General features: G+C 37.5%; 1 protein-coding gene across 4 annotated transcripts in view; it reads left to right on the forward strand.

Moving 5' to 3' along the window:
• Positions 1-24,478, forward strand: part of RRAGB (Ras related GTP binding B) — a 58,574-nt gene that overhangs the window by 6,467 nt on the left and 27,629 nt on the right. For 3 of the 4 annotated variants that reach the window (XM_068533954.1, XM_068533957.1, XM_068533956.1), the window contains exons 4-5: positions 2,284-2,367; positions 4,294-4,360. In XM_068533954.1, coding sequence (XP_068390055.1) covers positions 2,284-2,367; positions 4,294-4,360 — 151 coding nt within the window. The remainder of the gene's footprint in view (positions 1-2,283; positions 2,368-4,293; positions 4,361-24,478) is intronic. The other variant, XM_068533955.1, reaches the window with a different exon arrangement.

The raw sequence follows: 24,478 nt of genomic DNA on the forward strand, positions 1-24,478 counted from the left end.
ACTTTTTTCTAGTCCAATTAATATTTTTGTTTTTAGCTAATCAGCAGAGTTGATTGACTACCTAAGTCTGGTGAATAGTCTTAAAACCCAAATTTCAGAGCTAGTCAAGCTATTTAATAGTTTTGAAATAATCTAGCAGATTCGTTAAAAAGTTATGAACAGAATGTTGCAAATTATATGAACCCTGTACATGAAGCAGGCCATTTATTTTAACAAGTGTTTTCTGGAGCTTCCTGTGGATGGGACAGGGCTCTTGACCTTAAGAATATCTCAAGTGAGACCTGTATCGATAATACTTTGTTAGTAAGTACTGTATTTCTTAAAGGTGATAAAAGTATACTTCAAAATATTATGTTGGCCTGATGCTTTAGTGTGTCACTAGCTAGTTTGTCATTGCTGAAGAAAGGTCTTGGTTCTACTTGCTAAACTTATAGACTAATTAAAAATACATATAGTGTATTGATTTTTACTTACTATTCCTTTTTGTGAAGTTGCTGATTTTCTTTAAAAGTAGTGAAAGAGTACTTATTCTAAAGTATTATATCACCTTGAATGTTTTAGTGTTTCTCTAGTTTGTCATTGCTGAAAAAAGTCCAGGTTCATTTTGTTAAACTTAGAGTGTACTGTGTTTTGAAATTTGAAGTAAGGATACAGAATGGTGGTATTTATTTATCAGGGGGCTGTTAAAATGTGTTTGTTGGAATAGTAAACTTGTCAATAAAAATGTGATTATGAAGTATCTTAGTCTCAAACACTGTTGACGGCTCCAAGATTTCCTGCCTTCTCAAAATTCTCTGATCCCTTGGCTTTTATTTAATGCTTTATTACCCTGGTTTTATTCCTTTATCTTTAACCATCCCTTCCTTTTAAAAAAATGGATATTTTCTTCTTTCTGCCCCATAAGTGTATGTGATTTCCCAAAGCTCTGTTCTTGGTTCTTTTCAGTTGCTGTTATGATAGCAGGACAGAAAGATTAGGAGAGCCAGAGGGCCCTATAGGAGACCTGAGACTAAAGAGGGAAGCAGAAAGTGGGCGTTAGATCATAAAATGCCCTATAAGCCAAGTCAGGTAGTTTAAACTGAGGGTAGAGGGCAACCCTTAGAGAGTTTCAAACAGAAAAGTAATATGATCAGATTTCAGTATTTTTAATTTTCAATTTTAATTAGAAAAGTAATACTTGTGAAAAATTCAAGCATTGCAGAAGTGTAGAAAGTCTACTCTGTCCCTCATTCTCAGGCCTACTTCCTAGGGACAACCACCATTAGTAATTTGAGGTTATCCTTTTGGCCTTATGTTTTCTGGGTATATACAGTCATACATAGACAGAGACATGTTATTTTTTTTCTTTTTAAAGAAGAATGAAATAAAATCTGCACTGTGGAGAGATCATTATACCTGTAATATAGAGGATAGACTGGAGGGAGGCAAGGGAAGAAACAGATTGACAGATTAGGGAACTGTTTTTAGTAGACCAGGTAAGAGATGATAGGGGCTTAACTTGGGTTAGGGTGGTAATAGTGGGTATGGTGAGAAGCAAATGGATTTGGGATATTTAAAAGGTAGAGTCAATATGACTTGCTGGTAGGTTTGGGGGGAATGGTGGGGGAAAGAGTGGACTCAAGGATGAAACTTAGTGTTTGGCTTAGGCAACTGGTTAAATTCACTGAGTTAAGGAGGACTGAAAGAGGAATAGATTTTGTGGGAAGAATGGGCAGATGATGAGTTATATTTGGATACATTGAGTTTGGGATACTTGTGGTTTATGCAAGTAAAGATGTCCAGTATATGATTCAGAAAGGGAAGAGAGAAATCTGTATTATAGATACATGTTTATGGATTATCAGTATCCAAATGGTAAATAAGATGATATGAATTGATTAGCTTGCCTGTGGGAAAGAATACATAGAGAGAAGAGTAGGTGGCCAAAGATGGAATCCTGAAGAACTCCAGCATTTAAGGGACAGAAAGAAGAATAGGAGCCTGCGAAAGAGGACCTGCCAGAGAGGTTATAGGTATGCTCTCAGAGGCCAGGAGAAGAGAATTTTTTGAGAAGAGAGTAGTCAACAGTGTCATGCTGCAGAAAGTAAGACAAGGACTAAAAAGGTCCATTGGATTTGGTAATGGGGCCATTGGTCACTTGATGAGAACAATTTCTATGACATGGGAGTAGAAACCAGATTTCTATCCCATGTGCTCCATATCTAAACAGTCGCTGAATCCTGTCACTTCTTTTATTATTGTCTTTCCCTTTCTCAGTAGCACTTCTTTCCATTTTTTTTTTAGTACTAGACCGTTTACATAGTCTTCAAATTAATAGCAGTTTGAGCACCTACTCTCTCGTAGACTCTGTTGGAAATACAAAGACATGTAAGATATGATTCCTTTTCCAAGGAGGGGGAAGTAAAGGGGAGAAGGGAAGTAGTTTGAGCACCTACTACGTGCCAGGCACTTGATGTATGATAACTCCTGTAATCCTCACAGTAATATGAGGTCAATAGTATGCCTCCCACCTTTTTTTTAACAGAAGAGGAAACTAATACTCAGAGGTTAAGTGACTTACCCAAGGTCACACAGAGAGGTAGAGCTGGTATTTGAACTAAGAACTGTTTGACTCCAATGCCCATGTTTTTTTTAAGTAATGCTTTGCTGCTTATGATCTAGTTAATGAGAAGACAAAATTGCACAAAAGTTAGATAGCAGTCAATTTAAGCAACAGCTTCAAGGTAGTCATAGAAGAAACACCACTGTGTGATGTTTAACTGTTACATAAATTGTAAAGATGATAATTGCTGGACTTTGAGAAATTTCCAGGATAAGAATTTTCATTATTGTTCCTTGTGATTTTTAGTGCCTGGCAGAGAGTAGATGCTTAATAAATGTTTAAATGAATTCAGAGGGAGTGATGATGATAAGTGGGGGTGGCCAGGTAGGGATTTTAGAGGAGGTGGGATTTAAGCTGGGTCGTAGAAGATGAATCTAACTTTGGAAGAAAGGTGGGGAGGACTTTCTAGGCAGATGGACAGAGTAGGCAAAGTAAAGGGCGGGGAGGGAATTGTAAGGCAGAGGTCGCAAACAGGCAGCCTGTATGCTGGATAAGGCCTGTAGATGTGTTTTGTTTGGCCTGTGTAATGTTTTAGAAAAATTGGAATTAGTTATCAATATGTAAAATTTCCATAAAAAATCTGGATTTTCTACTACTATTGAAAAATTTAAAGATCTGGTAATCCTGAGCCCACGTTCCTGCATGGCAAATGAGCTAGAGCTGTGTAACTGCTACCCACTCCATCGTCCCCTTGGGTGGATATTTACTCTCCATACATGATCAACTTCACTCTTGTACGTTTACCAGCCTGGCTCCTATTAGCAAGTTTGCGACCCCTGATGTATGTTGGAGGTTGGGGTGGTAGAGGGGTTTAGGAGGACTATGAATAAACCAAATTGGACTGGAGCAAAAGGCTTCATTAATGGGAATCATTGGGGAACATAAAGGTAGATTGGAAGCCAAATTCTGAAGGACCTTGAATGCCCCCCGTGTAGGTATGGAGGAGCCATTGAAAGTTTTTTGAATGGGGAGTGACATGTTCAAAGTAGTGTTAAGAAGATGAATCTGGCAGTAGCCTATAGGATGAAGTAAAGTGAGTAAGGCTTCCTGGTGGGAGGTAATTATGGAGCTACTGTAGTTGTATAGGCTTGAGAAGGTAAGGGCCTTCCTTAATGTTAGTAGCAGGTTGTAAAACAAAGAGTGGAATTGAGAGAGATTACAAAGGAATAGCAATGACTTGAATGTGGACAGAGGAGTCAAAAATGACCCCTTCAAAATGGGAAAATGGTAGGGTCATTAACCAAAATAAGGAAATCAATAGAGGGAGTGAGTTTGGTTATGTTTTATGTTTGTTTTGTATTTGGTTTTTGTTGTCTTTTTTTAATTTTTAAAGTTTAAAATTTTTTGTGGAGGGTGTTGATGGGTCAGAAAAGAGCTATTAAATGGTATATGTCTCTGTCTTACATGTTGAAATTTTAACAGTATTATAATTGGAGATTGTTTCTGCTCTAAGCACTAAAACAACTAAAAAGTAAAACGACTTACGTGAGAGCCAGTTCTGTAGCTCAGGGTAGTTTAGGTGCCCGCCTTGCCACTAAACCACACTACTAAGCTGAAAATCACCTTCTTGTTGTAGCTTTGAGCATTTCACTCCACTTTGGTCCTTCTAAATTCCATGGGTTAGCACGTTGCTTATTTTGAATTTCATCTCGCATGCTACAATTACTAGATTTGTCATGTTTGTCTTCCAGTTGATGTAGAACATTCTCATGTTCGATTTCTGGGAAACCTGGTATTGAACCTGTGGGACTGTGGTGGGTAAGTACCATCTGCTTAATTCTTCATGAGGCCAATGTCAATAATCATGGCATCTAGTATAATCAGCACAGAGAATACATTAAAGTAACTATCATTTGTAATAGCTACATTAGTTAGAAATTACTTCAGAATTGGCACTTGGTTAAATAAAGATCTCTGACTTTCATGTCATTGTGAAAATGCCCTCTGTATGTGACATGTTTAAGCAGCACTCACACAAGCCGTATCTAGGTATCTGTAGTATGGGATCAAACATTCTTCTCTTTTTCTGATGAAGAAATTAGGTTTCTATCTCAGGTGGCCTAACACCAGTCCTGAGCTCTTAACCATCACACCATACCGCCTCATTCTTTGTTATTTCAATAATTATCTCCAGGCAGTCTAAGCACTGTTGATTGGACCTCAGTTCTCCAGCTGAGTTTCCCACTGTTGGAGGAATAGGAGACAGTTTTTCCTCTCATGTCCAAGACACTTCCAGAATATCCTATCATAAATACACATTCACTGTGCATATGATGCTCCCTTGCATCTCTGTACTGAAGCAACATGTAGCAACATGTAGTGCACAGTGGTTAGGAGCCTAAGCTATGGAGTTAGATTGGGGTTTGTATCTCAGCTCTGTTAGCTGTGTTATCTTGGATAGATCATTTAAACTCTCTGAGCTACAGTTTCTTTATCTGTACAATAGGATTCATGATCGTACCAACTCGTATGGTTGTTTTGATGATTAAGATTATATATATGTATATATATGTGTGTGTATATATATTATATATACATAATATATATATATATATATATATATCTCAAGAGTACCTACAAAATAAATAAATGTTATAATTAGCTCAGTGTCTCCCAGCTCCTAGTATAGAGCCAGCCATGGAGTAGGTACTCAATGAATATTTGTTGAAAGAGTAACAAATAAGAAAATGACTTCCTTATTGCTAGCAGATGGATAACACCCTACTAGCTTTCTCCATGTAAATCCTTCCTCAGTATCATTGCTTCCAATTCTGTAATCTGTGTCAAGAGATTAGTTCAAGTCCTTTGCTTTTAGGCACTAACATGTTATTGTCATTTTTACAGATAAGGCACAGCTACTTAATAGCAAAGTGTAGGACTAGAAGCTAGGTTCGTGATTTTTTTTTAAAGAAACTGCTGTTTTTTGAGAGCATGCTGTATGCCAGGTTTCATGCTAGATTCTTTCCTGTAGGAAAGAAAATCTATAGATTTTCAGGATAGCCTCCAGAAATGTAGAAAATTAAATTCACCAGAAACCCCCACCCCAGTTCACTGATTATTCTTGTTTTCTAGAAATCTATTAAACATTCACTCAGCAAACATCTATTGATCACCTACCATTTACCACACAGTGAGCAAAGCATTGAAAGTTACACCATAGTAGATTAACATACACAGTATTTGGTGGCTATGACAAAAACCTTCAAAGTAAATATAATCTTTTTTCTTTCCTTTATTTATTTAGTTGTTTTATTTTTGTCTATTTTTTAAGATTTAATTTTTGTTGAGGTAACATTGGTTTAAACATAAGTTTCATGTGCACAACATTATATTTCTACTTCTGTATACCCTACAGCATGCTCACAACCAAAAATTTAGTTTCTATCCATCCATCAGCATACAGTTGACCCCCTTTACCCTTTCTGCCCTCCCCGCTGCCCCTTTCCCTCTGGTAACCACTACTCTGTTCTCTGTATATATGGGCTTGTTTTTGTTTTATTTGGTTTATTTATTGTTTGTTTGTTTTTTATATGATGGGTGAGATCGTATGGTATTTATCTTTGTCCATCTGACTTATTTCACTTAGCATAATACCCTCAAGATCCATCCGTGTTGTTGCAAATGGCAAGTTTTCATTTTTTTTATGGCTGAGTAGTAGTACGTTGTATATAGATACCACATCTTTTATTTTTTTCCTACTACTTTACTTCTTTAGAGCAGTTTTGGATTCACAGCAAAATTGAACAAAAAGTATAGATATTTCCCATTACCCCCTGTCTCCACACGTGCATAGCCTCCCCCATTATTAACATTCCCCATCAGAGTGATACATTTGTTACAAGTGATGGACCTACATTGACACATCATTATCACCCAAAGTCCATAGTTTACATTAGGGTTCATTCTTGGTATTGCACTTTCTATGTGTTTGGACAAATATATAATGACATGAATCCACCATCATAGTATCATAGAGTAATTTCACTGCCCTAAAAATCATATGTGCTCTGCCTATTCATCCCTCTCTCCACCCTAACTCCTGGCAACCATTAATCTTCTTACCATCTCCATAGTTTTAACTTTTTCATAATGCCATAAAGTTGGAATCACACAGTGTGTAGCCTTTTCACATTGGCTTCTTTTTTTTTTTTCCTTTTTTTTCTTTTTGGCTGCACCATGCAGCATGTGGGATCTTGGCTCTCTGACCAGGAATCGAACCCGTGCCCCCTGCATTGGAAGTACGGAGGCTTAACCACTGGACCACCAGGGAAATCCCCATATTGGCTTCTTTCACTTACTAATGTACATTTTTTTAACATGTTTATTGGAGTATAATTGCTTTACAATGGTGTGTCAGTTTCTGCTTTATAACACAGTGAATCAGTTATACATATACATATGTCCCCATATCTCTTGCCTCTTGAATCCCTCCCTCCCACCCTCCCTATCCCACCCCTCTAGGTGGTCACAGAGACCGAGCTGATCTCCCTGTGCTATGCGGCTGCTTCCCACTAGCTATCTATTTTACGTTTGGTAGTGTATATATATCCATGCCACTCTTTCACTTTGTCCCAGCTTACCCTTTCCTCTCCCCGTATCCTCAAGTCCATTCTCTAGTAGGTCTGTGTCTTTATTCCTGTCTTGCCCCTAGGTTCTTCATGACGATTTTTTTCCTCTTAGATTCCATATATATGTGTTAGCATACAGTATTTGTTTTTCTCTTTCTGAATACTTCACTCTGTATGACAGAATCTAGGTCCATCCACCTCACTACAAATAATTTCGTTTCTTTTTATGGCTGAGTAATATTCCATTGTATATATGTGCCACATCTTCTTTATCCATTCATCTGTCGATGGACGCTTAGGTTGCTTCCATGTCCTGGCTATTGTAAATAGAGCTTCAGTGAACATTTTGGTACATGACTCTTTTGAATTATGGTTTTCTCAGGGTATATGCCCAGTAGTAGTATTGCTGGGTAGTATGATACTTCTATTTTTAGTTTTTTAAGGAACATCCATACTCTTCTCCAGAGTGGCTGTACCAATTTACACTCGCACCAACAGTGCAAGAGGGTTCCCTTTTCTCCACACCCTCTCCAGCATTTATTGTTTCTAGATTTTTTGATGATGGCCATTCTTACCGGTGTGAGATGATATCTCATTGTAGTTTTGATTTGCATTTCTCTAATGATTAATGATGTTGAGCATTCTTTCATGTGTTTGTTGGCAATCTGTATATCTTCTTTGGAGAAATGTCTATTTAGGTCTTCTGTCCATTTTTGGATTGGGTTGTTTAATTTTTGATATTGAGGTGTATGAGCTGCTTGTAAATTTTGGAGATTAATCCTTTGTCAGTTGCTTCATTTGCAAATATTTTCTCCCATTCTGAGGGTTGTCTTTTCATCTTGTTTATGGTTTCCGTTGCTGTGCAAAAGCTTTTAAGTTTCATTAGGTCCCATTTCTTTATTTTTGTTTTTATTTCCATTTCTCTAGGAGGTGGGTCAAAAGCATCTTGATATGATTTATATCATAGATTGTTCTGCCTGTGTTTTCCTCTAAGAGTTTGGTAGTGTGTGGCCTTACATTTAGGTCTTTAATCCATTTTGAGTTTATTTTTGTGTATGGTGTTAGGGAGTGTTCTAATTTCATACTTTTACATATACCTGTCCAATTTTCATAGCACCACTTATTGAAGAGGCTGTTTTTTCTCCATTGTATATTCTTGCCTCCTTTATCAAAGATAAGGTGACCATATGTGTGTGGGTTTATCTCTGGGCTTTCTATCCTGTTCCATTGATCTATATTTCTGTTTTTGTGTCAGTACCATACTGTTTTGATTACTGTAGCTTTGTAGTATAGTCTGAAGTCTGGGAGCCTGATTCCTCCAGCTCTGTTTTTCTTTCCCAAGATTGCTTTGGCTATTCGGGGTCTTTTGTGTTTCCATATAAATTGTGAAATTCTTTGTTGTAGTTCTGTGAAAACTGCCACTAGTAGTTTGATACGGATTGCATGGAATCTGTAGATTGCTTTGGGTAGTATAGTCATTTTCACAATGTTGATTCTTCCCATCCAAGAACATGGTATATCTCTCCATCTATTTGTATCATCTTTAATTTCTTTCATCAGTGTCTTATAATTTTCTGCATACCGGACTTTTGCTTCCTTAGGTAGGTTCATTCCTAGATAATTTTTGTTGCAATGGTAAGTGGGAGTGTTTTCTTAATTTCACTTTCATATTTTTCATCATTAGTGTATAGGAATGCAAGAGATTTCTGTGCATTAATTTTGTATCCTGCTACTTTACCAAATTCATTGATTAGCTCTAGTAGTTTTCTGGTAGCAGTTTTAGGGTTCTCTATGTATAGTATCATGTCATCTGCAAACAGTGACGGCTTTACTTCTTCTTTTCCAATTTGGATTCCTTTTATTTCTTTTTCTTCTCTGATTGCTGTGGCTAAAACTTCCAAAACTATGTTGAATAATAGTGGTGAGAGTGGGCAACCTTGTCTTGTTCCTGACCTTAGTGGAAATGGTTTCAGTTTTTCACCATTGAGGACGATGTTGGCTCTGGGTTTGTCATATATGGCCTTTATTATGTTGAGGAAAGATCCCTCTATGCCTACTTTCTGGATGGTTTTTATCATAAATGGGTGTTGAATTTTGTCGAAAGCTTTCTCTGCCTCTATTGAGATGATCATATGGTTTTTCTCCTTCAATTTGTTAATATGGTGTATCACATTTATTGATTTGCATATATTGAAGAATCCTTGCATTCCTGGGATAAACCCCACTTGATCATGGTGTATGATCCTTTTAATATGCTTTTGGATTCTGTTTGCCAGTATTTTGTTGAGGATTTTTGCATCTATGTTCATCAGTGATATTGGCCTGTAGTATTCCTTTTTTGTGACATCTTTGTCTGGTTTTGGTATCAGGGTGATGGTGGCCTCGTAGAATGAGTTTGGGAGTGTTCCTCCATCTGTGGTATTTTGGAAGAGTTTGAGAAGGATAGGTTTTAGCTCTTCTCTAAATGTTTGATAGAATGCGCCTGTGAAGCCATCTAGTTCTGGGCTTTTGTTTGTTGGAAGATTTTTAATCACAGTTTCAATTTCAGTGCTTGTGATTGGTCTGTTCATTTTTTCTGTTTCTTCCTGGTTCAGTCTCGGAAGGTTTTGCATTTCTAAGAATTTGTCCATTTCTTCCAGGTAATCCATTTTATTGGCATATAGTTGCTTGCAGTAATCTCTCATGATCCTTTGTATTTCTGCAGTGTCAGTTGTTACTTCTCCTTTTTCATTTTTAATTCTGTTGGTATGAGTCTTCTCCCATCTTTTCCTTGATAAGTCTGGCTAATGGTTTATCAATTTTATCTTCTCAAAGAAACAGCTTTTAGTTTTATTGATCTTTGCTATCATTTCCTTCATTTCTTTTTCAATTATTTCTGAGCAGATCTTTATGATTTCTTTCCTTCTGCTAAGTTTGGGGGTTTTTGTTCTTCTTTCTCTAATTGCTTTAGCTGTAAGGTTAGGTTGTTTATTTGAGATGTTTCTTGTTTCTTAAGGTAGGATTGTATTGCTATAAACTTACCTCTTAGAACTGCTTCTGCTGCATCCCATAGGTTTTGGGTCGTCGTGTTTTCACTGTCATTTGTTTCTGGGTATTTTTTGATTTCCTGTTTGGTTTTTTTAGTGATCTCTTGGTTATGAAGTACTGTACTGTTTAGTCTCCATGTGTTTGTATTTTTTACAGATTTTTTCCTGTAATTGATATGTAGTCTCATAGTGTTGTGATTGGAAAAGATATTTGATACGATTTCAACTTTCATAAATTTACTAGGGCTTGATTTGTGACACAAGATATGATCTATCCTGGGGAATGTTCCATGAGCACTTCAGAAGAATGTGTATTCTGTTGTTTTTGGGTGGAATGTCCTATAAATATCAATTAACTCCATCTTGTTTAATGTATCATGTAAAGCTTGTGTTTCCTTATTTATTTTCATTTTGGATGATCTGTCCATTGGTGAAAGTGGGGTGTTAAAGTCCCCTACTATGATTGTATTACTGTCGATTTCCCCTTTTATGGCTTTTCATAGCTGCCTTATGTATTGAGGTGTTCCTATGTTGGGTGCATAAATATTTATAATTGTTATATCTTCTTCTTCGATTGATCCCTTGATCATTATGTAGTGTCTTTCTTTGTCTCTTGTAATAGTCTTTGTTTTAAAGTCTTTTTTTTTGATATGGGAATTGCTACTCCAGCTTTCTTTTGATGTCCATTTGCATGGAATATCATTTTCCATCTCCCCACTTTCAGTCTGTATGTGTCCCTATGTCTGACGTGGGTCTCTTGTAGACAGCATATATATGGGTCTTGTTTTGGTATCCATTCAGCCAGTCTATGTCTTTTGGTTGGAGCATTTAATTCATTTACATTTAAGGTAATTATCAATATGTATGTCCCTATTACCATTTTCTTAAATGTTGTGGGTTTGTTATTGTAGGTCTTTTCCTTCTCTTGTGTTTCTTGCCTAGAGAAGCTCCTTTAGCATTTGTTGTAAACCTGGTTTGGTGGTGCTGGATTCTCTTAGCTTTTGCTTGTCTGTAAAGCTTTTAATTTCTCCATCAAATCTGAATGAGATCCTTGCTGGGTAGAGTAATCTTGGTTGTAGGTTTTTCTCCTTCATTACTTTAAATGTGTCCTGCCACTCCCTTCTGGCTTGGAGAGTTTCTGCTGAAAGATCAGCTGTTAACCTTATGGGGATTCCTTTGTGTGCTACTTGTTGTTTTTCCCTTGTGGCTTTTATGGTGTTAGGGTCTAATTTCATTCTTTTACATGTAGCTGTCCAGTTTTCCTAGCACCACTTATTGAAGAGACTGTCTTTCTCCATTGTGTATCCTTGCCTCCTTTGTCATAGATTAATTGACCATAGGTGCGTGGGTTTATCTATGGCCTTTCTATCTTGTTCCATTTATCTATGTTTCTGTTTTTGTGCCAGTACCATATTGTCTTGATTACTTGTAGCTTTGTAGTATAGTCTGAAGTCAGGGACTCTGATTCTTCCACCTCTGTTTTTTTCCCTCAAGACTGCTTTGGCTATTCGGGGTCTTTTGTGTCTCCATAGAAATTTTAAGATTTTTTGTTCTAGTTCTGAAAAAAATGCCATTGGTAATTTGATAGGGATTGCATTGAATCTGTAGCTTGCTTTGAGTAGTATAGTCACTTTCACAATATTGATTCTTCCAATCCAAGAACATGGTATATCTCTCCATCTGTTGGTATCATCTCTAATTTCTTTCATCAGTGTCTATAGTTTTCTGCATACAGGTCTTTTTTCTCCCTAGGTGGGTTTATTCCTATGTATTTTATTCTTTTTTTTGCAATGGTAAATGGGAGTGTTTTCTTAATTTCACTTTCAGACTTTTCATCATTACTGTATAGGAATGCAAGAGATTTCTGTGCATTAATTTTGTATCCTGCAACTTTACCAGATTCATTGATTACCTCTAGTAGTTTTCTGGTGACATCTTTAGGATTCTCTGTGTATCGTATCATGTCATCTGCAAACAGTGACAGTTTTCCTTCTTCTTTTCCAATTTGTATTCCTTTTATTTCTTTTTCTTCTTTAATTGCCATGGCTAGGACTTCCAAAACTATGTTGAATAATAGTGGTGAGAGTGGACATACTTGTGTTATTCCTCATCTTAGAGGAAATGCTTTCAGTTTTTCACCATTGAGAATGATGTTTGCTGTGGGTTTGTCATATATGGCCTTTATTATGTTGAGGTAAGTTCTCTCTTTTCCTACTCTCTGGAGAGTTTTTATCATAAATGGGTGTTGAATTTTGTCAAAAGCTTTTTCTGCATCTATTGAGATGATTATATGGTTTTTCTTCTGCAATTTGTTAATATGGTGTATCACATTGATTGATTTGCATATAGTGAAAAATCCTTGCTCCCTGGGATAAATCCCAGTTGATCATGGTGTATGATCCTTTTAATATGTTGTTGGATTCTATTTGCTAGTATTTCGTTGAGGATTTTTGCATCTATATTCATCACTGATATTGGTCTGTAATTTTCATTTTTTGTAGTATCTTTGTCTGGTTTTGGTATCAGGGTGATGGTGGCCTCATAGAATGAGTTTGGGAGTGTTCCTTCCACCACAATTTTTTGGAAGTGTTTGAGAAGGATAGGTGTTAGCTCTTCTCTAAATGTTTGATAGAATTCACCTTTGAAGCCATCTGATCCTGGAGTTTTGTTTGTTGGAAGATTTTTAATCACAGTTTCAATTTCATTACTTGTGATTGGTTTGTTCATATTTACTATTTTTTCCTGGTTCGGTCTTGGAAGGTTATACCTTTCTAAGAATTTTTCCATTTCTTCCAGGTTGTCCATTTTATTTGCATAGGGTTGCTTTTAGTAGTCTCAGGATGCTTTGTATTTCTGTGGTGTCTGTTGTAACTTCTCCTTTTTCATTTCTAATTTTATTGATTTGTGTCCTCTCCCTCTTTTTCTTGATACGTCTGGCTAATGGTTTATCAATTTTGTTTATCTTCTTGAGGAACCAGCTTTTAGTTTTATTGATTCTTGCTATTGTTTTCTTTGTTTCTATTTCATTTATTTCTGCTCTGATATTCATGATTTCTTTTCTTCTGCTAACTTTGGGTTTTGTTAGTTCTTCTTTCTCTAGTTCCTTTAGGTGTAAGGTTAGATTGATTATTTGAGAATTTTTTTGTTTTTTGAGGTAGGCTTGTATAGCCATAAACTTCCCTCTTAGAACTGCTTTTGCTATATCCCATAGGATTTGCATCATCGTGTTTTCATTGTCATTTGTCTTTAGGTATTTTTTGATTGCCCCTTTGATATCTTCAGTGATCTCTTGGTTATTTAGTAACGTATTGTTTAGCCTCCATGTGTTTGTGTTTTTTATGTTTTTTTCCCCTGTAATTAATTTCTAATCTCATAGCGTTGTGGTCAGAAAAGATGCTTGATATGATTTCAGTTTTCTTAAATTTACTGTGGCTTGATTTGTAACCCAAATTGTGATCTGTCCTGGAGAATGTTCCATGCGCACTTGAGAAGAAATTATATTCTGCTGCTTCTGGATGGAATGTCCTATAAATATCAATTAAGTCTATCTGGTCTATTGTGCCATTTAAAGCTTCTCTTTCCTTATTTATTTTCATTTTGGATGATCTGTCCTTTGGTGTAAGTGAGGTGTTAAAGTCCCCCACTGTTATTGTGTTACTGTCGATTTCCTCTTTTATTGCTGTTAGCAGTTGCCTTATGTATTGATGTGCTCCTATGTTTGGTGCATATATATTTATAATTGTTATATCTTCTTCTTGGATTGATCCCTTGTTCATTATGTAGTGTCCTTCTTTGTCTCTTGTAACATTCTTTATTTTAAAGTCTATTTTATCTGATATGAGCATTGCTACTCCAGCTTTCTTTTGATGTCCATTTGCATGGAATATCTTTTTTCCATCTCCTCTCTTTCGGTCTGTATGTGTTCCTAGGTCTGAAGTGGGTCTCTTGTAGACAGCATATATACGGGTCTTGTTTTGGTATGCATTCAGCCAGTCTATGTCTTTTGGTCGGAGCATTTAATCCATTTACATTTAAGGTAATTATCGATATGTATGTTCCTATTACCATTTTCTTAATTGTTTTGGGTTTGTTATTGTAGGTCTTTTCCTTCTCTTGTGTTTCTTGCCTAGAGAAGTTGCTTTAGCATTTGTTGTAAAGCTGGTTTGATGTTGCTGAATTCTGTTAACTTTTGCTTGTCTGTAAAGGTTTTAATTTCAAATCTGAATGAGATCCTTGCTGGGTAGAGTAATCGTGGTTGTAGGATTTTCCCCTTCATCAGTTTAAATATGTCCTGCTGCTCCCTTCTGCCTTGGAGAGTTTCTGCTGAAAGATCAGCTGTTAACCTTTTGGGGATTCCCTTGTATGTTATTTGTTGTTTTTCCCTTACTGCTTTTGATATGTTTTCTTTGTATTTAATTTTTGATAGTTTGATTAATATGTGTCTTGGTGTGTTTCTCCTTGGATTTATCCTGTATGGGACTCTCTGTGCTTCCAGGACTTGATTAACTATTTCCTTTCCCATATTAGGGAAGTTTTCAACTATAATCTCTTCAAATATTTTCTCCGTCCCTTTCTTTTTCTCTTCTTCTGGGACCCCTATAATTCGAATGTTGGTACGTTTAATGGTGTTCCAGAAGTCTCTGAGACTGTCCTCAATTCTTTTCATTCTTTTTTCTTTATTCTGCTCTGCAGTAGTTATTTCCACTATTTTATCTTCCAGGTCACTTATCCATTCTTCTGCCTCAGTGATTCTGCTATTGATTCCTTCTAGAGAATTTTTAATTTCATTTATTGTGTGTTCATCACTGTTTGTTTGCTCTTTAGTTCTTCTAGGTCCTTTTTACACGTTTCTTTTATTTTCTCCTTTCTATTTCCAAGATTTTGGATCATCTTTACTATCATTATTCTGAATTCTTTTTCAGGTAGACTGTCTATTTCCTCTTCATTTGTTCAGTCTGGTGGGTTTTTGCCTTGCTCCTTCATCTGCTGTGTGTTTCTCTGTCTTCTCATTTTGCTTAACTTACTGTGTTTGGGGTCTCCTTTTCATAGGCTGCAGGTTCGTAATTCCCGTTGTTTTTGGTGTCTGTCCCCAGTGGCTAAGGTTGGTTCAGTGTGTTGTGTAGGCTTCCTTGTGGAGGGGACTAGTGACTGTGTTCTGGTGGATGAGGCTGGATCTTGTCTTTCTGGTGGGCAGGTCCACGTCTGGTGGTGTGTTTTGGGGTGTCTGTGTCCTTATTATTATTTTAGGCAGCCTCTCTGCTAATGGATGGGGTTGTGTTCCTGTCTTTCTAGTTGTTTGGCATAGGGTGTCCAGCACTGTAGCTTGCTGGTCGTTGAGTGGAGCTGGGTCTTGGCGTTGAGATGGAGATCTCTGGAGATTTTTGCTCTTTGATATTATGTGGAGCTGGGAGGTCTCTTGTGTACCAGTGTCCTGAACTTGGCTCTCCCACCTCAGAGGCACAGCCCTGACACCTGGCTGGAGCACCAAGAGCCTCTCATCCACACGGCTCAGAATAAAAGGGATAAAATGAAGAAAGAAAGATAGAAGAAGATAAAATAAAATAAAACAAAATAAAGTTATTAAAATAAAAGTAAAAAATTATTATTAAGAAAAATTTTTTGAAAAGTAATAAAAAAAATCAGACAGAATCCTAGGACAAATGGTAAAAGCCAAGCTCTATAGACAAAATCACATGCAGAAGCATACACATACACACTCACAAAAAGAGAATAAGGGAAAAAAATATATACATCGTTGATCCCAGAGTCCACCTCCTCAATTTGGGGTGATTCGTTGTCTATTCAGGTATTCCACAGATGCAGTGTACATCACGTTGATTGTGCAGATTTAATCTGCTGCTCCTGAGGCTGCTGGGAATAATTTCCCTTTCTCTTCTTTGTTCGCACAGCTCCCAGGGTTCAGCTTTGGCTTTAGATCTGCCTCTGCTTGTAGGTCGCCTGAGGGCCTCTGTTCTTCACTCAGACAGGACGGGGTTAAAGGAGCAGCTGATTCGGGGGCTCTGGCTCACTGAGGCTGGGGGGAGTGATGGGTACGGAGTGCTGGTCGAGCCTGCGGCGGCAGAGGCCACCATGATGTTGCACCAGCCTAAGGCGCGCCTTGTGTTCTCCCGGGGTAGTTGTCCCTGCATCACGGGACCCTGGCAGTGGTGGGCTGCACAGGCTCCCGGGAGGGGAGGTGTGGATAGTGACCTGTGCTTTCACACAGGCTTCTTGGTGGCTGCAGCAGCAGCGTTAGCGTCCCATGCCCTTTTCTGGGGTCCGCGCTGATAGCCGCGGCTCGTGCCCATCTCAGGAGCTCCTTTAAGCAGCGCTCTTAATCCCCTCTCACACACCAGGAAACAAAGAGCCAAGAAAATGTCTCTTCCCTCTTCGGCAGCTCCAGACTTTTTCCTGGACTCTCTCCTGGCTAGCTGTGGCACACTAGCCGCTTCAGGCTGTGTTCATGCAGCCAACCCGAGTCTTCTCCCTGGGATCCGACCTCTGAAGCCCAAGCCTCAGCTCCCAGCCCCCTACCATCTCAGCGGGTGAGCAGACAAGCGTCTCAGGCTGGTGAGTGCTGCTCGGCACCGATCCTCTGTGCGGGAATCTCTCCGCTTTGCCCTCCGCACCCCTGTTGCTGCGCTCTCCTCTGTGGCTCCGAAGCTTCCTCCCTCCGCCACCCACAGTCTCCGCCCACGAAGGGGCTTCCTAGTGTGTGGAAACCTTTCCTCCTTCACAGCTCCCTCCCACTTGTGCAAGTCCCGTCCCTATTCTTTTGTCTCTGTTTTTTCTTTTTTTTTTTTTGCCCTACCCGTGTACGTGGCGAGTTTCTTGCCTTTTGGGAGGTCTGAGGTCTTCTGCCAGCGTTCAGTAGGTGTTCTGTAGGAGTTGTTCCACATGTAGATGTATTTCTGATGTATTTGTGGGGAGGAAGGTGATCTCCGCATCTTACTCTTCCGCCATCTTGAAGCTCCTCCTCCCATACCATATCTTTTTCATCCGTTCATCTTTTGATGGGCACTTAGGTGGTTTCCATATCTTGGCTCTTATAAATAATGCCACAGTGAACATAGGGGTGCATGTATCTTTTCAAATTAGTGTTTTCATATTCTTTGGGTAAATACCCGGAAGTGGGATAGTTGGATCATATGGTAGTTATATTCTTGATGTATTTTTACATTTTATTTATATATTTATGTATTTATTTTGGGCTTTGTTGCTGCACACGGGCTTTCTCTAGTTGCATCGAGTGGGGGCTACTCTTCTTTGCCATGCGCAGACTTCTCGTTCCTGTAGCTTCTCTTGTTGCGGAGCACGGGCTCTAGGCGCGCGGGCTTCAGTAGTTGTGGCTCACAGGCTCTAGAGCGCAGGCTCAGTAGTTGTGGCACACGAGCTTAGTTGCTCCATGACATGTGGGATCTTCCTGTACCAGGGATCAAACCTATGTCTCCTCCATTAGCAGGCAGATTCCTCACCACTGCACCGACAGGGAAGTCCATATTTTTTATTTTTGAGGACTCTCCATATTTCTTCCATAGTCGTTGCACCAATTTACATTCCCACAAACAGCATATGAAGGTTCCCCTTTTACACTTGTTATTTCTACACTTGTTATTTCTTGCCTTTTTGATAATAGGCAATCTAAGGGGCGTAAGTCAGTATATTATTGTGGTTTAGATTTACATTTCCATACTAATCAGTGACATTGAACATTTTTTCATGTGCCTGTTGGCCATCTGTATATCTTTGGAAAAATGTCTATTCAGCTGCTCTTCCCATTTTTTTTTAACTCATCTTTTTTTTTATTTATTTATTTTTAGCTGTGTTGGGTCTTCGTTTCTGTCCGAGGGCTTTCTCTAGTTGCGGCAAGCGGGGGCCACTCTTCATTGTGGTGTGCAGGCCTCTCACTATCGTGGCCTCTGTTTTTGCGGAGCACAGGCTCCAGACGCGCAGGCTCAGTAGTTGTGGCTCACGGGCCTAGTTGCTCCGTGGCATGTGGGATCTTTCCAGACCAGGGCTCGAACCCGTGTCCCCTGCATTGGCAGGCAGATTCTCAACCACTGCACCACCAGGGAAGCCCCTCTTCCCATTTTTTATATGGTTGCTTGTTTTGTTTTTGATGAGTTTGTATGAATTCTTTATGTATTTTGGATATTAACTGCTTATCAGATATATGATTTTCAAATATCTTTTTCCATTCAGTAGGTTGCCTTTTTGTTCTGTTGATGGTTTCTTTTGCTATGCAGAAGCTTTTTAGTTTGATGTAGTCCCATTTGTTAATTTTTGCTTTTGTTTCCTTTGTCTGAGGAGACATATCTAGAAAGACATTGCTAAGACTGATGTCAAAGAGAGTACTGCCTATGTTTTCTTCTAGGAGTTTTATGGTTTCAAATCTTGTGTTGAAGTCCTTAAACCATTTTCAGTTATTTTTTCTGTATGGTGTGAGGTATTGGTCTAGTTTCACGTTTTTGCATGTCACTCTTCATTTTCTCCAACACCATTTATTGAAGAGACTATTCTTTCTCCACTGTGTATTCTTGCTCCTTTGTTGTAAATTAATTGTTCATATATGCATGGGTTTATTTCTAGGCTCTCAGTTCTACTCCTTGCTCTGTGTGGTTTTTCTGCCAATACCATGCAGTTTTGATTACTGTGGCTTTGTAGTATATTTTGAAGTCAGGGAGTGATGTACCTCCAGCTTTGTTCTTTTTTTCAGGATTGCTTTGGCTATTTGGGATCTTCTATGGTTCCATACAAATTTCAAATTTTAGGATTATTTGATCTATTTCCATGAAAAATGTTAGAATTTTGATAGGGATTGCATTCAGTTTTTATGTTGCTTTGAGTAATAGAGACAGTTTAACGATACTAATTCTTCTAATCCAAGAACAGAGAATATCTTCCCATTTATTTGTTTCTTCAATTCCTTTCATCATTGATTTATAGATTTCAGTGTACAGTTCTTTTTTACTTCCTTGGTTAAATTTATTCCTAGGTATTTTATTCTTTTTGTCACAATTATAAATGGTATTGTTCACTTAATCTCTCTTTCTACTAGCTCATTATTGGTGTATAGAAACACAACAGATTTTTGTATATTGATTTCATATCCTGCGAATTTAATGTCTTTGTTTCTTATTTCTAATAGTTTTTTTTGGTGGAGACTTCAGGATTTTCTATAAATAAAATTATGTCATCTACAAATAGTAACCGTTTTACTTCTTTCTTTCCAATTTTTATGTCTTTTATTTCCTTTTCTTGCCTAATTGCTCTGGCTAGGACTTCCAATACTATGTTGAATAAAAGTGGCTAGGGTGGGCATTCTTGTCTTGTTCCTGATTTTAGAGGAATAGCTTTCAGGTTTTCAGCATTGAGTATGATGTTAGCTCTGGGTTTTTCATATATGGCCTTTATTATGTTGAGGTACATTCCTTTTATACCTACTTTATTGAGAGTTTTATCATAAATGTGTGTTGAATCTTGTCAAATGCTTTTTCTGCAGTTACTCAGATAATCATATGATTTTTATACTTTATTTTGTTAATGTGGTATATCACACGGATTGATTTGCAGGTGTTGAACCATCCTTGTATAACTGGAGTAAATCCCACCTGATCATGGTGCATGATCCTTTTAATGCATTGTATTTGGTTTGCTATTATTTTATTGAGGATTTTTGCATCTATGTGCATCAGAGATACTGGCTTGTAATTTTCTTTTTGTGTGTGTTGGCTTTGTCTGGTTTTGGTATCATGGTAATGTTGGCCTCATAAAATGAATTAGGAAGTGTTCCCTTCTCTTCAGTCTTTTGGAGTAGTTTGGGAAGGATAGGTATTAAATCTTCTGTGAATGTTTGGTAGAATTCATCTGTGAAGCCATGTGGTCCTGGACTTTTGTTTTTTGGTAGCTTTTTGATTACTGTTTCAATCTCTGTACTAGTGATCAGTCTATTCAAACTATTTCTTCATGGTTCTGTCATAGAAGGTTGTATGATTCTAAGAATTTGTCCATTTCTTCTAGGTTGTCCAATTTGTTGGAATATAGCTGTTCATAGTATTCTCTTATAATCCTTTGTATTTCTGTGGTATCTTTTGTTATTCTCCTCTTTTGTTTCTGATTTTTTAATCAGGATTTTCTCTCTTTTCTTCTTTGTGAGTCTAGCTAAAGGTTTGTCAGTTTTTTTAATCCTTCAAAAGAACCCACTGTTAATTTCATTGACCTTTTCTCTTGTCCTTTTAGTCTCTATTTCATTTATATCTGCTCTGATCTTTGTTATTTACTTTCTTCTACTGATCTTGGGCTTTGTTTGTTCTTCTTTTTCTAGTTCCTTTAGGTATAAAGTTATTTATTTGAGATTTTTCTTGTTTCTTGAGCTAGGCCTGTATTACTATAAACTTCCCTATTTGTGCCACTTTGCTGGATCACATAGATTTTGGTATGTCATATTTTCATTTGCCTTCAGGTAGTTTTCGATTTCTCCTTTGATTTCTTCATTGACCCAATATTGTTCAGTAACATGTTGTTCAGTCTCCACATATTTGTTATTCTTCCAGCTTTATTCTTGTAGTTGATTTTAGTTTCATACCATTGTCAGAAAAGATGCTTGATATGATTTCAGTCTTCTTAAATTTATTGAGCCTTGTTTTGTGTTACAACATATGGTCTATCTCTCAGAAAGTTCCATGTGCAGAAGAATTTGTATTCTGCTGCATTTGGATGGAATGTTCTGTACAAATCTATCAAATCCATCTGGTCCGATATTTCATTTAAGGCCAGTGTTTCCTTCATTTAAGGCCATCTGTCTGGATGATCTATCCATTGATGTAAGTGGGGTATCGGTGTTAAAGTTCCCTACTGTTATCATATTGCTGTCAATTTGTTTTCTTACTTCTGTTAATAATTGCTTTATATATTTTCATGCTCCCATATTAATCACTGTTATGTCATTTTTATCTCTTACTACCCTTTTTCGGCTTGAAGTCCATTTTGTGTGATATGAGTATGGCTACACCCACTTTCTTTTCACTGACATTTGCTTAGACTATCATCTTCTGTCTGTTTACTTTTAGCCTATAGAGCTGAGGTGAATCTCATGGAGGCAGCACAGAGTTGAGTATTGTTTTATAACCTCTCCAGCTACTCTGTGTCTTTTGATTGGTGAATTCAGTTCATTTACATTTTGGGTGATTATTGATGGATGAGTACTTAGTACTGCCATTTTATCTTCTGATTTCTGCTTCATCTATATTATCATTGTTTCTTTTTTTTAAACAACTTTATTGGAGTATAATTGCTTTATAATGTTGTGTTAGTTTCTGCTGTACAACATTTGGTAGTGTATATATGTCAGTGCTACTCTCTCACTTCGTTCCAGCTTACCCACCACCCTCCCCATGTCCTCAAGTCCATTCTCTACGTCTGCATCTTTATTCCTGTCCTGCCCCTAGGTTCATCAGAACAATTTTATTTTAAGATCCTATATATATGTGTTAGCATACGGTATTTGTTTTTCTCTTTCTGACTTCACTCTGTATGACAGACTGTAGGTCCATCCAGCTCACTAAAAATAACTCAATTTCGTTTCTTTTTATGGCTGAGTAATATTCCATTGTATATATATGCCACATCTACTCTATCCGTTAATCTGTTGATGGACACTTAGGTTGCTTCCATGTCCTGGTTATTGTAAATAGAGCACCAAAGAACATTGTGGTGCATGACTATTTTTGAATTACAGTTTTCTCAGGGTTTATGCCCAGTAGTAGTATTGCTGGGTAGTATGATACTTCTATTTTTAGTTTTTTAAGGAACATCCATACTCTTCTCCAGAGTGGCTGTATCTATTTACATTCCCACCAACAGTGCAAGAGGGTTCCCTTTCCTCCACACACTTTCCAGCATTTATTGTTGTAGATTTTTTGATGATGGCCATTCTGACTGGTGTGAGGTGATACCTCATTGTAGATTTGATTTGCATTTCTCTAATGATTAGTGATGTTGAGCATCCTTTCATGTGTTTGTTGGCAATCTGTATATCTTCTTTGGAGAAATGTCTATTTAGGTCTTCTGCCCATTTTTGGATTGGGTTGCTTCTTTTTTTGATATGGAGCTGCATGAGCTGCTTGTAAATTTTGGAGATTAAACCTTTGTCAGTTGCTTCATTTGCAAGTATTTTCTCCCATTCTGACTGTTGTCTTTTCGTCTCATTTATGGTTTCCTTTCCTGTTCAAAAGCTTTTAAGTTTCATTAGGTCACATTTGTTTATTTTTCTTTTCATTTCCATTTGTCTAGAAGGTGGGTCAAAAAGGATCTTGTTGACTATTGTAAATAGTGCTGCAGTAAACATTGTGGTACATGTCTCTTTCTGAATTATGGTTTTCTCAGGGTATATGCCCAGTAGTGGTATTGCTGGGTCATATGGTAGTTCTATTTTTAGCTTTTTAAGGAACCTCCATACTGTTCTCCACAGTGGCTGTGTTAATTTACATTCCCACCACCAGTGCAAGAGGATTCCCTTTTCTCCACACCCTCTCCAGCATTTATTGTTTGTATATTTTTTGATGTTGGCCATTCTGACTGATATGACGTGATACCTCATTGTGGTTTTGATTTGCATTTCTCTAATGATTAGTGATGTAGAGCATCCTTCCATGTGTATTTTGAAAATCTGTATATCTTCTTTGGAGAAATGTCTATTTAGGTCTTCTGCCTATTTTTGCATTAGGTTGTTTGTTTTTTCAATATTGAGCTGCATGAGCTACTTCTATATCTTGGAGATTAAACCTTGGTCAGCTGCTTCGTTTGCAAATATTTTCTCCCATTCGGAGGATTGTCTTTTCGTCTTGTGTATAGTTTGCTTTGATGTGCAAAAGCTTTTAAGTTTCATTAGGTCTCATTTGTTTATTTTTGTTTTTACTTCCACTTCTCTAGGAGGTGGGTCAAAAAGGATCTTGCTGTGTTTTATGCCATAGAGTATTCTGCCTATGTTTTCCTCTAAGAGTTTTATAGTGTCTGGCCTTACATTTAGGTCTTTAATCCATTTTGAGTCTACTTTTGTGTTCGGTGTTAGGAAGTGTTCTAATTTCATTCTTTTACATGTAGCTGTCCAGTTTTCACAGCACCATGTATTGAAGAGACTGTTTTCTCCATTGTATGTTCGTGACTCCCTTATCAAGGATAAGGTGACCATATGTGTGTGGGTTTATCTCTGGGCTTTCTATCCTGTTCCATTGATCAGTATTTCTGTTTTTGTGCCAGTACCATACGTCTTGATTACTGTAGCTTTGTAGTATAGTCTGAAGTCAGGGAGCCTGATTCCTCCAGCTCCATTTTTCTTTCTCAAGAGTGCTTTGGCTATTCAGGGTCTTTTGTGTTTCCATACAAATTGTGAAATTTTTTGTTCTAGCTCTGTGAGAGATGCCATTGGTAGTTTGATAGAGATTGCATTGAATTGTAGATTGCTTTGGGTAGTTAAGTCATTTTAATAGAGTTGATTATTCCAATCCAAGAACATGGTATATCTCTCCATCTTTTTGCATTGTATTTAATTTCTTTCATCATTGTCTTATATTTTTTTGTGTACAGGTCTTTTGTCTCCTTAGGTTTATTCCTAGGTATTTTATTCTTTTTGTTGCAGTGGTAAATGGGAGTGTTTTTGTAATTTCGCTTTAAGATTTTTCATCCTTAGTGTATAGGAATGCCAGAGATTTCAGTGCATTAATTTTGCATCCTGCAACTTGGCCAAATTCATTGATGAGCTCCAGTAGTTTTCTGGTAGCATCTTTAAGATTCTCTATGTATAGTATCATGCCATCTGCAAACAGTGGCAGTTTTTCTTCTTCTTTTCTGATTTGGATTCCTTTTATTTCCTTTTCTTCTGTGATTGCCATGGCTAAAACTTCCAAAACAATGTTGAATAACAGTGGTGCAGGTGGGGAACCTTGTCTTGCTGCTGACCTTAGAGGAAATGGTTTCAGTTCTTCACCATTGAGAACGATGTTGGCTGTGGGTTTGTCATGTATGGCCTTTATTATGTTGAGGTAAGTTCCCTCTATGCCTGCTTTCTGGAGAGCTTTTATAATAAATGGGTGTTGAATTTTGTTGAAAGCTTTTTCTGCATCTATTGAGATTATCATATGGTTTTTCTCCTTCAGTTTCTTAATATGGTGTATCACATTGATTGACTTGCATATATTGATGAATCCTTGCATTCCTGGGATAAACCCCACTTGATTATGGTGTATGATGCTTTTAATGTGCTGTTGGATTCTTTTTGCCACTAT

Source organism: Eschrichtius robustus, chromosome X (assembly GCF_028021215.1).
Source record: "Eschrichtius robustus isolate mEscRob2 chromosome X, mEscRob2.pri, whole genome shotgun sequence".
NCBI lineage: Eukaryota > Metazoa > Chordata > Mammalia > Artiodactyla > Eschrichtiidae > Eschrichtius > Eschrichtius robustus.